At 40.2% G+C, this 17,131-nt stretch overlaps 1 protein-coding gene across 1 annotated transcript; it reads right to left on the reverse strand.

Moving 5' to 3' along the window:
- Positions 1-30: 30 nt before the first annotated feature.
- dna2 (DNA replication helicase/nuclease 2) lies at positions 31-11,254 on the reverse strand. Its single transcript, XM_072677194.1, has 22 exons — positions 10,909-11,254; positions 10,671-10,718; positions 8,312-9,312; positions 8,054-8,221; positions 7,778-7,961; positions 7,488-7,636; positions 7,249-7,380; positions 6,494-6,722; positions 6,277-6,394; positions 5,870-6,026; positions 5,196-5,387; positions 4,716-4,946; positions 4,513-4,629; positions 4,134-4,243; positions 3,739-3,848; positions 3,406-3,627; positions 2,683-2,876; positions 2,321-2,410; positions 2,009-2,216; positions 1,671-1,760; positions 437-619; positions 31-204 (listed from the first exon to the last, which is right to left on the reverse strand). The coding sequence occupies exons 1-22, from the start codon at positions 10,945-10,947 to the stop codon at positions 31-33; spliced, it is 4,146 nt and encodes a 1,381-aa protein (XP_072533295.1). The 5' UTR covers positions 10,948-11,254.
- Positions 11,255-17,131: the final 5,877 nt, after the last annotated feature.

The raw sequence follows: 17,131 nt of genomic DNA on the forward strand, positions 1-17,131 counted from the left end.
CAGAAAACACATTATACCCGGTTACACTCATTAGTTTGAGCCAGTTGTAAAGGATATCATATTCTCCTGCTGCATGTGGGTGAGGAGCTTCTCCAGGGGTGCGTAGAGGCGCAGAGTTGGTGCCGACCCCAGCATCAGCAGCTTGTGTTTGGCTCTGGTTACGGCCACGTTCAGCCTGCGCCAGTCCTTTAGCAGCTCTCCCAGCTAACACACAATAGGCCAAACAAAGAGAACACAAACCAGCCTTGACAAAGGAACGTTTTTTGCAAATGATCATGTGCAGGTAAGTTGAATCTGCACAACCTGTGGTAGATATGCACTTATGTACAAAAGTTCATTAAGGTCACATTTAATCTTTATAAAACCTGTAGTACTACAGACAATTTACATAACTGCAATATTTCCTATTACAGCTCAGTCATGCACCAACACTTACATTGCCCTCTGGGTGGCTCCTGACAAAAGACACAATAATGACGCTCTTGTCTCTGCCCTGGTACTTGTCAACAGTGTTCACCTCCACGTCTTTGAACACTGTTCCCTCCAGCAGATTAGAGATAGTCTTCAGTTGCTGCCGGTACGGTGCGATAACACCAATGTCACCAGCCTTGCAGCCTGCCTGAAATGTCAGCAAAAAATGTCAGTGCCTTTTCAGTTCAGCTTTTCCAATCTCACAGAACAAATGCAATGCTTACTTTATGCGGTAAGAATAGAACAATGGAAACAAAATTGTTTGACCTGGACACCGTTAACAAGCACCCTCTGTACAATTCTGCCACACCTCATTTAGATAAACAAGGTCCTTATAGTTTGATCAATTATATTAGGCGTTCCACCATTACAGACTTTCACAAAAAGTGCTGAAGCTTGCCAAATTACAATGCATTTTATATGGTTGTATAATTGTAGGTTTGTTTCAGGCATAGTGCTCAACTGAAGCCAAAGCAAGGTTTTATATCACAAGCCTACGGCTGGCTCAAAAGAATGCTTAAATGCAATTCTTCGCGTTCAGCCTGCGCCAGTCCTTTAGCAGCCTCTTCCAGGAATACCAAAAGTTCATAGAATATTTCTTAAGAGAAAGGTTTAAGGACATATTTGAAGAATAGTAACTTTTTAGTATGAAGTAAAACGTAAGATAAGTGTAACATTAGTATAAAGTAAAGAGTAGTAGGGATGTCTAAATATAAAACATTTGGTAGTCGGTACAAATACTACTATAAATTTATGATTCTCGATACCAATTTCAATACCATAACACAAAATAAACAAATGTACTTTAACTTGAACACAAAAGAAGCAAGAGTAGGGTGGTGTTGTTGGTTAACAAAGTGTTCATAAAAAGATTTAACATTTAAAACAAAAATATTTTACAGCATTTCTATTGCAGCACCCACTTGCGTGAAATATTATACATATATATATATATATATATATATATATATATATATATATATATATATATATATATATATATATTTAAAAAAAAAAAAAAAAAAAAAAAAAAAGAATAGCCTAGGTGTAATAAGAAAATATAAATATTACCAAAAACTGTGACATGTAGCCTTTAAGTTTTTAAAACAACTTTTTAAAATTATTGTAGCGACTTAGTATCAGTTCTTTACATCCGTACATCCAAGAAGAGGCACTGTATACACTGCATAAATGCTAACCTTAAGCAGCAGACTGATGAGAGCATGCACCAACACAGCCTCCGTATGATTACTGACTCCACCTTTCTCCACAGTCTCCAAGGCAGGAACCTGCAGTGAGGCCAATGAGAAACAGTGTGAACGTCCATCACGCTCAAAAAATGAACGGGTTAACAAGCCAATAAAACTGTCATGCATCAAACAAACAGCAAGTGATCTACAGGACTAACAGACTAGACTGCATGATCTTAGCATGCTTTATGATGTTGGCAGAAACTATTTTGGAAAAGATGGTTTGAAATCTTTCTATCAAAGCCAATTCATGGCTTAACCTGGTTAGTCTAGCCTGAGAAACAAACCTCTGACGTGTCCAAGAAGCAGACAGGCCTTTGTGGCTCCAGAGCAGCATGGACCCAGGTGGTGTACTGAGGCTGGCACACATACATTTCCAGTTCCCTCACTGCTGCATCCCTGTTGGGCAGCTGCAGCAATGCAGAGGCTGTTCGCTCTGAGCCACACTCCAGCCTGCCTTCATACATCAGGGCGTTGCTCAGGGACATGATCACACTGCAGCAGACAGAGCATACAGCAAGGGATGTACAGTTAGTCTCACTAAAATTTTATCAAAACAACTTTTAGGGTAATCCATCAAAAGGCTTCTTGTAACCCACCTGTTCATTCTGTACTGGACATTCAGCTGAACCACAGCCTCCTTGTGGTGCTCTAGACGCTTGAACAAGCTCTCATCCATGCCCAGAGCCCTAAGGAACAGAATGATTGCACTTCTTGTTGTTTGGATTACTGCTAGGACATTGCTGTATCTCGCCCCTCCCGATCAGATTAATACAGTAGTACAAGATTCGCTTAGGATCTTAAATTGACAGCTACTATCAGTTCTCTCTCTTAAGTAATTAAATTCAGCACATTAATCAAAGCAGTCCTGGTAAATCTGATGGCTTATTTGCGAGCCAAATGTTATTTGTTTACACCCATTAACATTAAAGCAGTATGAGTAGGAAAATAACAATATTACCTGGCTTCTGCATTCTGGACAATGGGAGGCAGTTGCTGGTGATCTCCCACAAGAACAAAGCGCTGAGCATAGAAGAGGGGTCCCAGACACACTGGCTGGCTGATCTGAGACGCCTCGTCCACAATGCAGAAGTCAAAGCGTCGTCTGCTGAAGATGGGGTGTTTTACTCCCATACATGTAGTGGCCACCACAAGCTGAGAAGAGACAAATGAGGAGAGCAGTATGAATGTAAGGTATAGATTTTAATGACTGATTCTAGGTTTTATGCAAAAGTAGAACAAAAATGTGAGGCTGCAGGAGAGATACCTATACTATACCTATACTATACTTGCCATATACTATTATACTACCTATACTAAACAACACATTTATCCATTTAGATGAGACATTTTAAATACTTTGAATCCCAGTAAGCTGAAAAGCAGAGTTCACTATATGATAATACAGTAATTTAAAAAAAGCATCTCTATTATTAATTTGTCTGGTGTGTCCTCATCACATTCTGAATGTGTTGCATATATTAAGAGGGATTAAAGTTTTAATGGCATGCATTTGTGTACTCAGGAGCATCAGAAGATACACAGCAGCAAATTTAAAGTCAGAAGGTGACTGTAAAAAGGAATCGCTGCACTTAGGCACTCAAACCATAGCAGCCACAGAAAATCCCTGATCAATTTAGAAAACAGTTAGGCTAGAGACAGTGAACTCCTGTGCTTAGCCCACCTCTTTGTTGTAGAGATGTTCCAGCTGCTCGAGTGTGTGAATGCCCCTGGCCCGACTATGCTCCTCAGTGAAGGGCAGGATGTCATGGTGGACTTTCTGAGCTCGGCCCAGGCGCAGGAAGCCAATTTTAAACTTTTTTAGCTTCAGCAGGATATTGTCCACAGCAGAGTGTGTGTAACTGGTCAGGAGCACACTGAACCCACAGGCATGCAGTATACGCACCTGATGAATAAGGAGGCAAGAAAAAGAGGAGAAACGCACTTCAATTAGCGCTATTCCATTAAAAATAAACAGAAAGACACCAAATCACAAACTTAACAAAATTAATCTTACCAGGGTACAAATGGTGGTAGTTTTTCCAGTACCCGGCATTCCTACAATAAGTGTGTAGTCTTTGGACAGCAGTACTTTTTTCATAGCTTGCTTCTGAGGCTTGTTGAGCCCTGAGAGGAAGAAAGACATGTTAATGTATGGGTATCAAAACGGATAAAACAAAATAGAGAGTGGTCCTTCATGTCTCACAAACTATATTGTAAAGCAGGGGTGGGCAACTGCGGTCCTGGAGGGCCGGATCCCTCCAGTTCTGTGCTTTTCCTGCTCAAGCACACTTGGTACTTGTCAGGTTTAGTAGGTATGTTAGAGCATGAAAATCAGCAAACTATGCTGGACTCCAGCCGCTTTTGCTTACCCCTGCTGTAACAAGGAAGGTACACTTAATCAACAAACACCTTTCAGAATGTTGGCTACGGTGTCCTTGGCCTCTCGAGGCAGCACACTGCTGAGGCTATCGATGAACTGGGGCGGCCTGTACTCCACAATCAGCTGCCTCAGCTTCTCACTGCCAATTAGAACAACAGAATCAGACCTGCTGCTAATTCCAGAACACGGACAATTCAGGAAGGAAATTATTATGGCTAGAGTCAGCGGTCATCAACCAGTCACCTGGAATTCTACCTGCCAACAGAGGTTACTCACACGTGCTAACTCGGGTGTTTATCAGATATGGAAGTTTAGGGTTTTTTGTTTTTGTTTTTTTTGTTTGTTTTTTTTTTGGGGGGGGGGGGGGGTGGTCACTACTGTGGCCTCACTACTGTTCCTTATTCAGACCTTGTTGGAGTGTTTTCCATAAGTGTGGAGAGGTTTCCCAAATGAGTGCTCAACCCTCCTGCACCCTCATCCTGGTCCAAACGAAACACCATCTCTGAGGGATATTTGGAGAGATTCCTAAAACAACAAACATGAGAAAAATCAATCAAATAAGAATCTACAGTGCAAGTTCAGTGCCTAGAAACAGAGAATCACAGACTTACTTATCCAGAGAACAGGTCACTCCTGTATTGGTTATCTCCTTGATGTACCCTGAGGCTATACCGATGAACTTGGAATTCTGGTCACTGACAGCAACCCGGTCCCCAACTATGAGACTGATGACTGCATGCTCTCCATGGCTGCGCTCAAAGTGGTGCAAATACACACCATCTGAGAGAGCAGTCACACTGTCTCTTAGCACCATGTTCCCCACACAGCCACCATTCTTCTCTCTGAGGGGCGACAGTAACACTTGCTAGTTTAAGCTGAAGGTAAAGTTTGTAGTGCACCTTCTACAGAGAAATGTTCCCATTAAATTTTTAAAATTCTGGGTTAGGTACAGTTTAACAGAGCTGGAAACAAACTACACAAGGTGAGATCTCCAGCAAGAGAGCGACCATCCACACCACTGAGGAATATCTTATTGGTTAAATAATTACATTACATATTTATCCATAAATATTCTGGTTCTGACTGCCCACCTTTCCAGAGCAGACTGTAGCCAGATGTTGCGTCGACCTCCCTTGCTCTCCATAGTGAGGGCCTCCAGGCTGCAGAGCAGCAGCCAGTGGTTGAAGTACTGCAAGTGGAGCTGGCTCAGGTGTTCACTCTCTAACTGCAGGAATGCCTGGGGGTCCTCAGGGGGACACTCACCTGGAACTCGCTCTACAGCTCTATACAAACACAGAACAGAGCACACATTTCAGTAAAGCTTTACAATATGCTGTGAAGTGTGTAGGCAGTTATGCCCCACCAGATCATTTTCCATCCTTTACATAAACTAATTTAAAGTAGCATTATGTAGGAGCTCCGGGATTCCCCCATAGTCAGAAAGTGGAATTTGAGCTTTGAGCTATGACTTTATGCTGCTTTAATCACGCTTAATTAAAACAATTAAATAAAAATTCATATCAAGGTCAGGCAAAAAATGTACCTCCATTATTATAGCATGGTGTGAATATATGCATAGCAGTTTACATTGTGTCAAAATTGCATGATGAATGGACCACCATGAAATACTTAAATGAACCCAAATCTTCCATTGAAAGTTAAGGTTTTTTCTTTCTACTGTAAAATTTGCCATTTCGGAAATGACAATGATTTATTTATTTCACATATTTACATATTTATTTCATGCATAAGTTGCTATAGGTACCTGTTATAAAGGGCACAGTTCCTCCTCTGAGGGCAGTACTTGCAAGCCTGCTGGTCAGAAATGACTGCAGGTAATGGTGCCATTTCGCTTTTACCCTTTTCTTTGACAACATTCTTGCCAACATGATAAGCCAATGAATTCCTCAGTTTGATGAGTTCTGTAATAACCAAATGAAATATATTATCATAAAAAACAAGTTATTTATACAACATCTCATTTCAGATGCTTTACACTAAACGAGTAAAGTGGAAAGACAAAATAATATGATCTAAATGAAACACCACTACGATTACAAACAGGAGGGGTGGGAAGCACCAATACAACAAACACTGCTGCTGCTATGTTCCTTTTAGGCATTTGAGCCCAACTGTTATACTTATGTTAAAAGTTGGTAAGACCAGACAAACCTCTTCTGTCCATGTGGTTGCCTACTATTGGGTGTAGATTGCCAGTCTTCAGATAGACTAGAAAACCTGCCTCAGCATCTACCCGTCTCTCCGAGCTCATCAGAGTATACAAGATAACCTGAAAAAAAAAATTGACATTTGTAAATCACTTTAAAACCAGTCTCTTATGCAGAGCCCTGAATTGGAAAAATGCTCAGGTAAGCCTCTCCCTCATTACCTGGCTACGATGCTCAATAGAATTGGACTCCTTGCCAGTTTTCAGCTCCAGAGGCACAACTTTGTCCATGTGCTTCCTGCCTTGCCGATGGATCCTCACCCCAGCAGTCACATCAATCTTCCCCTTCAGACCAAAGCGTGGAGACCAGATGTTCTCCTCTATGTCAACAAAGTCAGTGACCGTGACACTGCAGGAGGAGTCCTTCCGGCTCAGTAGACCATCACTTGGACTGAAACAAAGACCAGGCCATTAGAAGAACAATAAGGATGAACACATTTGGACCCCCCCCCCCCCCCCCCCAAAAAAAAAAAAAACCATTTGAGTTATTAAATTATTATTACTATAATACAGTATTTCTCAATCCTGGTCCTAGGGGCACCCTGCCCTGCACTCTGTTTTAAGTCTAAAAGGGCATGTTGACGAACTGATTAACTGAATCAGGTGTGTTGGGAGCAGGGAAAATGTGCAGGTCAGGATGTCTCCAGGACCAGGATTGAAAAACATTGATATAGCAATACTAATAGCATGTATTATAACAGACTGAATCATTCTGCATCATTCTGGATGCATCACAGCATCATTATGAGAAAATCTGACATACAGTCTGTCAGGAAACACAGTACTTTGAATTTAAAAAAATAATTAACAGAGTACTCGCAATGATCTATAAAACGGATATTTTATAACAGGACAAGTAAAGTGCGACAACATAGCTGATTACTTCAATTAAATAAATAAAAATGATTGAGTCTCACAGTTTAAGTGTCAGTTGTTTCTTCCCTGCCTGTGAGGATGTGTGAAGGTAGTCTTTTGCCCAATCAGACAAAGCAGGGAGATATTCCTCCACCTCCTGCTTCATGTCCGCTTGAGTCAGTTTCAAACTGTACCTGAACAGAAAAACAAAAACAGCTATAACAACCAACATAACACTGTAAATAAGAACCATTAAAAACTGAAATATGGCACTGGGAAAACGTAGCTCGGGAGTTCTTACATTTGTCCGAGGTAGTTAAGGCTGAACAATGCTTCACTGGCAAGTTTTTCTAACTTCTCTGAAGAGAAGTCCATGGACATAGCAGCTTTTTGAAAAACATCATGAACTATGGTCCCATTCAGCATCTGCTTGCTCCCACCATCAAAGGACTACAAAATACATACATCAATAAACAAATACAATTGTTTATTATAATAAATAATAATAATAATAACAACAACAACAACATTAGCAATATTTAACATTTTCTTCCTAGTACCATTCTAAACATTGACCATTTTTTCCAATACCTTAAACATCTCTCCAAGCACAGCCCGTCTCATGCAGCGGATGCCGCTAGCAATGCTGGTCCCAGAGATAAGCAAGTCAGGCAGCAGCACCAGAAAACCAGAGTCCCTATCAATTACCCATGTGCTAGAAAAGCTCTCCCCTTCCAGGTGAATAATGTCCCCCACAGCAACCGGAGTGGTCTCCCTTAAGCAGCCAGAAACAATAATTTCAACTGAACACAAAATCAGCATAACCAGTCTGGTCAACAGTCCTGAAAAATAGAGCATATTCCCTACCAGCCATCCTTCAGAATGCAGGTCTCGGTGGGCTGTGCAGTCTTTGAACAGGTGATGGTTAAGTGTTTCTCAGTATAGCCTTTAGATCCAGTAGTTTCTTGCACTTCTAGGACCCAGTACCGGTTATGGAGTCCAGCAGCCAGTACAACATGTTCTGGAATCTTTTTTCTGCAGGAAAGATGTTATGAGTTTAACATATACAAAAGATAACTGGCAAATGAACAAGACGATATGAACAAGCAGAGCAGCAAGCCATACTCAAGTTTGGACTTTAGAGTTTGTTTTGGCTCTTCCTCCATCCCATCATTAAACCAGCTGTCATCCAGAACACTCAAGTGCTCCTCGGAGGTAGGAAAGTTCTTTTCACTGGCATTAAGGCTTTTCACATGGTGCTCAGAAAGTCCCTGAAATGGTTTCTTCTCATTGACTGGACAACCAAAAACACTCTTCTTCTTTTCCTCAGTGTCATTATTACATATCCACGAACTGTATGACCTGACAAGATCACTCTGATTGTCTCTTGCCAGTTCAGCCATGTCTGGCTTTTGCTCTGTGATGAGAGGAAGGGCATTCTCCTTCTCATCTTCGCTGGTGCTACTTTTATGACGGTCACTTGCTCTTGAGAGTTTTGAAACGGACCCTGGCAGCTTTTTTGGGATCGTCTTTGGCACTGTCATCTCAGACAGTCTTATACCAGCCATGTTCTTCTCAAAAAGCACCTTGTCAGACTTTTTCTTAACACTCTTTAAGCAGCCTTTTTGCAATGTGTCATTTCCTAAATCAGAAGATTCACGAATGATCTGAAGGACTTTGTTCAGGTCATCTCCAGGTGAGCTCAGGTCTTTTTCAGAATCTTTCTGGAGTGGCCTGGTTCTGGGGCGCTTGGCTTTTTGGAGGTTCTCTGAACCATGCAGCAATCTTTTTACAGAGCCAAAACGACCAAAACCATTCTGTACTTCAAACGGGTCACCTGATTTTGGACTGTTCTTGTCCTGAGGCTGCATTGACCTGCTGGCCATCAGGTTAGTCTTACAGCTGAAGCCTCTGGAGAGGGGGCTTCGAGAGACAGGGGAACTGGGGCCTTCAAGGGTTGTTTGTGTTGGACACCGCGATTTGGTCAGACTATCAGGCGTCTCTGGAATGGCGAAGGGGGACATCAGAACATCTGAGCCCTCCTTGGTAAACGTGTTCACCACATCAGAAGCTACACTTGTAACTGAATATAAGGCTGTTCCTCTTTTGGGGGATTTTGGCGCCACCTGTGAAAACAAAAAAGAGGAGTGAGGTGAAACAGACACATTTTGGTATACTTCACTATGTCAGTGTTTATTCTGCCAGTATAATTAGGTCATCTGTGTGCTTAGGGCTGGGGGAAAAAATACTTTATCACAATATTTAATACATACATGTAATACATGTAATCACAGTACATCAGTAGCAACATATTCTTAAAAAACACTTCAGATACTCTCCTGTACTTAGTAATTTGTGATTTTTATTCAACATCCGCTGCACTTCACTAATTAAACCAGTCTAACGACACTGTTTGTAATGAAACCTGCAGCTGATCAGTGATTATTAAGCACTAACAATATCCTCGATATGCTTAGAAAAGTATATTGTGTATTACGATTACAAAAATAGATCATGATACGTTACAGCATAGTCATATTGCCAAGCCCTGTGTGTGCAAAGACGTATATGTGAAAGACCTTGCTTGTCCAGTAGTAAATATTAACGATTAATTTCCACAAAGTGGTGGAACTCATCCGTTTACATTTAAGTCATTTAGCAGACGCTCTTATCCAGAGCGACTTACACAAGTGCTTCGCTGTTTACTCAGAAAAATTCCCTTAGCTAGTTTGTATAGACTAGGATCCAAAAGATCCCTCTAATCTACCTCCACTCATTACATTTGTTTACATTTATTTGTTTACCCCCCCACATGTGCAATTAAGAGTCATTTGCAATAACCTGTAAATAACATTGCTATTGCTTTTTTTTATTCTTATTTATATTATGTATATAGTGTCAATTATTTATCTACATTTTTTTTTTTGCAACTGAGTGTCTTGCTATCCCTTTCTGCTGTGACAATGAGAATTTTCCCACTGTGGGACTAATAAAGGATTATCTTATCTTATCATATCTGCATCACATCTGAATGTAGTAGGGTGCTGAGTTGGTGTCAGTGCTATTATTAAAGATACTTGTACAGGTATACAAGAATACCAGCATACTGGTATAAACGTGTACAGATCTGTATACACGTATTGACTGTGGGTCTCTAACAGATGCTCTCTGGCTGTGGTGGACACATTCAGTCCAGTCTGGGTACTGAATAAGCTTCACTAATGAACTAAAGTGTATTGGTTTACAAGTGCTTAAGGTCTGGACTTCATTTATGATCAAGTGACCCAGTTGCCATGTGCCTGATTGCAGTTCAGGGACTCGACAAATAGATAACTAGCTAGCTAATTTAGTCCGAATAATTAATTAAATGCACAATAGTTTGACCTGGTACGTGGTTATTAGCTACTGGGTCTATAGCTACTATAGACGACACATGGTTAGCTTGCTAGCCTTCAGCATCCGGCACCAACTAACGTTAGTTTACCTTTGAGACGAAAAACGAAGAAATGTTGGACTGCAGTCCGCTGCTCATCTGCAAAAATGAAGATTATTAGTAAAAAATGCACAAAATAGGCTCCTGATTCTGCTGGCAGGACAAGGCAAGGTCTTATTATATGAGTAATAACAAAAGAAACGACTAGATCCAGCTAGCTAATAGTTCTGCTGACTCTCAAACAACAATAACAACAACATTAGCTAGGATAGCTACATTAGCTACTCACCGAGCTTTTCTTACACCTGCTTTTCACCATCGTCGACATCGTGTCTTAGGTTAACGTTAGTTAGCTAGTTAGCTACTTAGCTGATGGCAATTAGTACCTCCTGAATAGCTTAAATAGGTCTGTGAGCGGGTTAGACCGCAGCTTATCGATATATTAGATAGATACTGACTAGTGATCAGTCAGTTAGCTCGCTAACGTTACCGGTCAGACTCCTCCCCCATCAGGTTTACCCCAACTGAGACAGCACTCATTCTCACAAAGCAAAGAAACAGCTGAACAGAGCGATCTCTACTTAAATTAAGAAGAAACTATATACACACACACACACACTCGCTCTCTCTCTCCATACACACTTCACCTCATTCATAAATTAGCGCGAACGGATGTGAGGAGAGGAGAGCAGAGCAGAGCAGCACACACACCGCCCCCTAGTGCCAGAGCGCCAGCGTGCGCTTTCCCCCCTCTTCTAATGACACTTTTCTAGAGGTGTACAAAACGATCCTCGCACTGGTCAGTTTATCACTTTGTGAGGTTAGTGTTCCTTACAGTGATCATATTGTTTATTTAGTTGTTTATTTTTTAATAGAGGACACTGGGGACCCACTGGCGTCCGCCATGGTAAATATAATATTGAGGCCAGGGGGACTCAAGTAGGCCTACAATGCAGAGCCATGGCAAAGTGTATGTGTGGGGTGGGATGGGGTTACCTGTAAAACAATACAGCTAGAGATGAACAGCCTATATAGCCAAGTCATCTTCTTTCAATTCAACTTTTTAAGTAAAATACATTGAAAAGGAAACAAAAGTGTGGCCTTTACCACCTCATACATCACATTTATTTAAAATTTCACATCAATAAAAATAATTATAAATAAATTTAGGTGTCATAAAAATCCACCGCTTTACTGGACACCGTTTTGTCCTCCTGGTGTGTCCAACAGGCTGTAACTATGTGTGTGATGTAGATTTGCTTATTGATTTAACACTTGAGTTGATGCACAATTTATCCGCCCCCCTCTACCCCGAACACCAGTATAAAAGGACTGTCACTGGATCACCCCTAACACCCCTAACCTTTCCCAGGACAGCAATGACAGTGTCATGGTGTAGTGTAGTGTAGTGTAGTGCACACTGATACAGTACTGATACAGATACTGTGTCTAATGCCAAGCATCAGCCAGAGGGGTATGAGGACCCAGAAATGGGCTGTGGAGCAGTGAAGCTTCATCCAATGGCTTTGGGGTCCGACATTGATGCAATGCAGTTAAATCATTACAGCAATATTCTTACTTGTGGTGGAAAGAGTGAAAGACTGCAGAAAAACAGACAGAAATGTCTTATAAATTTCAGAATCATTGAATCAGATGTCTACAGACTTGTTAAACTATCACAGTTGGAAAGCACACATGATGTAAGCTGCATGCATGAACAGGCTTGTTTATTGATATGGTGTAAAGTTTAATGACGTATGATAAATATGGAAAAGTGATCCAGGCATAACACAATAGCTTTGAAACCTGAGCCTTAGCTCTAAAACATTCATGGAAATCCAGCGCAGTCCAGTCAGTGGGAGGTCATGTGCAAGAGTGGATATGGAGGCTATAGAGCAAACACTGAAATGTCCCATCTGTGTGGACTTCTTTACTGACCCTGTACGTCTACCCTGTGGGCACAACTTCTGCCGGACCTGCATCCGTATTGTGTGGAACATGGATGGCAGCGGAGAGGGTTCAGGTGGCCCTCTCTTCTGCCCCGAATGTCAGATTTTCCTTCCATCCAATGTAACGCTGGAAACCAACACAGATGTTCAGCAAAAGATCCAGAATGCTTGTGGAGCTGTGCAGGAAAAGAGGCCACCAGCATCTGTGTTGACTGTAATGTGTGATCACTGCATTGAGAGACGTTCAGTGGCTGTGAAAAGCTGCCTAAGGTGCGATGCTTCTCTCTGCTCAGACCACACTCTTCATCACCTGGAGAAGGAGACTCTTAAGGGACATACACTCATTGAAGTGACTGAGGATGTGCATTACTTTAAGTGTGGGGAGCACAGTGAGGAGCTGAAACTGTTTTGTCAGGATGACCAGGCCGCAGTCTGCTCTCTCTGTGTGGTGGTGGGATCACATAAGGGTCACCGGGTTGTCCAGCTGCAAGAAGCCTGCTCAGACTTTAAGGTATGACATGGTCTATATTGCTGCTACGACTTTGTTCTGACATTAAGTGATGCATGCATTGAAAGCACCTGTTAACATACTGTACTATAAGTATTATAAGATATTTCTAGACATTTTACAATTAAAAAATGATCGTATGAAATGAAATGACATGATTTTAAGTTATGAAGTTACTTAAAAAAAATGATATGCCTATGCAGTAAGATAATATCACTCTATAAAATGGCATAAAAGATAAGCAATAATTGGATGCTGCCATTGGCTAAGATAAAAGTTTTGCAATGTCAGGCCTAGTCAAGAAATAATTGTATGAATTATATTAATACATTTTAATTAATTTATGTTAATATTATATATAATTTAGTGTTACATTAAATAAATTAGTACTGATTACTGTTTATGTATTTATTTATTTTCTGAGTAACCTAAAAAAATATATAATTTTTATATTTATATCGTTTTAATTTTGTATAACATGGCATTGGGGGTGGGGAATATGGGCAGTAACATCATACTTTTTCTGAGTACTATTTTAACTGGTATTTTAATGATAATAATCAACTTCAATGTAGTGTTAATTAACTACACATTTTTTTAATACTCACTGTGTGAACACAGCATGTCTGTGACATAAAATCATTGACATTAAACACGGATATACACAGGCCACTATGACCCGAGGATCGCTGGTTCGAATACCAGATCATGCTACCTGTCATCAGCAGCCGGAGCCCAAGAGAGCACAATTGGTCTTGCTCTCTCTCAGGGTGTGTAGATGGCTCCCTCTCCCCCCAAGTCACTTCTGTTTGATGCTGGCCGGCACGGGTGTCCGCTACCCGGTGCAGTGTTTTCCTCCAAGTGTTGGTTGCCCAGTGATATTGCATAGGCTGTAGTTTCAAAAGAGGTGGTGGCTGGTTGCGCTTGTATTGGGGGGGGTTACATTTGAGAGGAGGAAAATACTAGTGAATAGGTTGGGTAATTTTGAGTCAGAATTGTTTTTAAATGTGCTTTATTTCATCCAATTAAACATGACTAATTATATTATCTGTAATGAAATGTTAAATTGGTCAGTGTTCATATCATTTGCCATATCCATGATAGAAAATTATGCTGTTACTCACAATAACAACATTTGATACAAAGTCAAATTGCCCTCTCTGGTGTGTTCTTTCTTTGCTTTAATGGCAGCCTGAACTTCAGAAGGTCATGCAAACACCTCTGATGAACAAAGCAAGTCATCTAAACACACGTTTCAGCATAACAATTTGAATGATAGTAGAATCTTTGAAATTTTCAGAATGTCTTAGTATTTGGTATGTCCCTCTTGTGTTCCCAGCGTAAACTCCACATGTTCATGAAAAGCCTGTGATGAGCAGAGCCTTGAGAGTCTTCTGAATGCAGGCTTCAGTGGAAGAGATAGGGCTAAAAAACTGACTATTTTGTACAAAGTTGTTAAAAAACTTAATGTCACAAATGTGTGTAAAATTTAATAGTGGAGCACTTTGATTATATCTTCTTTATTTTACTCACCATGAATGTAGTTGTTGCCCTATTTTACTCTTTTGCATTAACCCCTTAAAAAGTCTATGGGCCGACATCAGGCTGAAAGTGTTATTACAAACTTCTATTACCAGAGAAAAGCCCCACCAGTTTGTACAGAAGTCTCAGTAGTTACTGAATAATACACCTTAGTGTGTGATAAGCCTTTCTGCATTAAGGGGTAACTAAAAAAAATAGGTCTGTACCACACTCTGACACTGTGTTGTTTCTAGAGCATATGGCAATTAAAAAAAAAAGACCCTGATTGTGTTTTTTCATCCTTCTGAGATTCCTGTAGAAAGTGCTGCAGGAAAGAGAAGCCCTGCTGCTGGAGAGGAGACATGAGGCTGAAAGAGCAATGCAGGAGTTGGACCCACTGTTTTCAGAAGCTAAGGTCAGTGTAAATTAAATATCCATTATGCATTTAGTTATTTGTCATCTGTACTTTTAAAGAGAAAAGATCAGTTCTATGATTCAACTTCAGAATGTGAATAACTGTAACGGTTCCTCAAATGTATATATCTTATGTTTTCCAGCGGACTGCAGAGGCCTACCGGGTCAGAATATCTGAAAAATACAGACAAGTAAAGGCCCTGATTGAAAAAGATGAGCAGCTAATGATGGATATTTTAGAAACAGAGGAGTTTTATACCAACAGGTGGCTGCAGTCCAAGAGAGAGTCTTATGAGTCCCATATCAAAAGCATTAATGCTCTACAGAGTGCAGGCGAAGCTCTGCTCCAAGAGCATAACGATCTAAAATTCCTGCAGGTGCTCAACACTGTTTTTCTCAATGTGTTCTTGATATAATTCAGATTTTTTAAATGTATTGGTTCGAATCTAATATTATTGATGTCTTATCCCTGATATTATTCTTTTCAGAAACTCAAAATGCAAAGACTTGGGTACGTACTGCATACTGACAAGACAGTTCTGGAATTCTTACATACAGTCCTATTCCCAGGTCAAATGACATAGTTTGTTATTTTTTTATGTGAAAGTAAGTAAACAAAGCACCTATAAGAAAAAAACATTCTACAAAAAAACATGTTTCTACAATTTTAGACAAAGTCTCTATATATTTTCAGAAAATTATAAAATATGTATGTCCTATTACATTTGCACATGTCACATTTAGTGTATTATTTTTGGAATATTAAATTAAGCTAGTAAACAGGAATTATGTTTTAAAATGTACAGAAGTGTCTCTGTAGAGGATGTGAACTCATTTACACTTCAAAAACATGTAATTTGACTGGAGGTGCCCACACTTTTGCATAACACTGTAATATAATGTTGCCTAAAAATCTGAAAAGAGGGTCCTATATATGGTTGGTTTCCTTATCTAAACAACAGCCATGATGCTCTAACACCCTCATTTTTTAATAAATGTAATAGAAAACTACAGACAATACAGGTGGGTAGTAATTAGTTACATTTACATTTACGTAAAGTGCAGTTTATATACAGTTTTGATGGATTCTGACTAGTCAAATGATGTTATGAAAAAAAATAATATTAGAATCTACAGTCAAACATAATTGCATCACAGAAATCACAAGTTTTATTATATTGAACAGTATTTATTTATTTATTTATTTTTAATTACCTGAATTACTCAATATATTTAAGTGTTCATTGTTGTATACTGTTGATTTCAGAATCTCAGTTTTTCAGTGTTGTTTATCATGGTCACAGATCAAGAATGGAACTAGGCCCGCTGTTATTAGTGGAGAGGGAAAACCCCACCTCACACAAGATGGAAACAGTGGAACAGCTGGCTGACAGCTTGAGTGAAGCTGTGTTTCAGAACACTAAGAGGCTATGGACAAGTGCGTACATCTACTAGATTTGGAAATTAAGTATGAATCTATGAATTCTAATTCTAATGCCACACATAGCTGGCATTAATGGTCCTAAACACTTTATTAGACATGATTACAGTACAGTGTCGGGACACTTTAAAGGTGTACAGTTAGAGTAGCCCTTCATCAGTAATCAGTTTCAGACCACATGACAATACCTGGATGTGTCTGATTCACTTGTATCAGTGCAACCATAACATGTCAGTATCACTGCTGAGCTTATGATGGTCCACCACCCAACTGTGTTCAGCACTGAAACTATGGTGATCCCTTTTCAATGAAGAATGAGATGGGCTGAGGAGAGAAGGGCTAAAAAACATAGGCTACAGGGCAACATTACTGACAGGGCTACAGTCAGTAACTGTAAACTGCATCTAGCTATATGATATATGGACCTGATAAAATGTTCAATGAGTAACTTAACATTACACTTTGCCTCCTTTCAGACCTCAGAGCAATACACTTAGATGCAGAGACAGCTCATCCAAAGCTGGATGTTTCCTTAGACATGCTGGATGTCCGCTGGAGCAAACAGGCAAGCCAGGAGGGTGGCATTACAGAGCAAACCCAAACTGAATACAGCATAAGGGCCAAAGAGGCATTTTCCAGTGGCTGCCACTACTGGGAGGTAGCAGTCTGGGAGAAACCA

This window comes from Salminus brasiliensis, chromosome 4 (genome assembly GCF_030463535.1).
Source record: "Salminus brasiliensis chromosome 4, fSalBra1.hap2, whole genome shotgun sequence".
Classification (NCBI taxonomy): domain Eukaryota; kingdom Metazoa; phylum Chordata; class Actinopteri; order Characiformes; family Bryconidae; genus Salminus; species Salminus brasiliensis.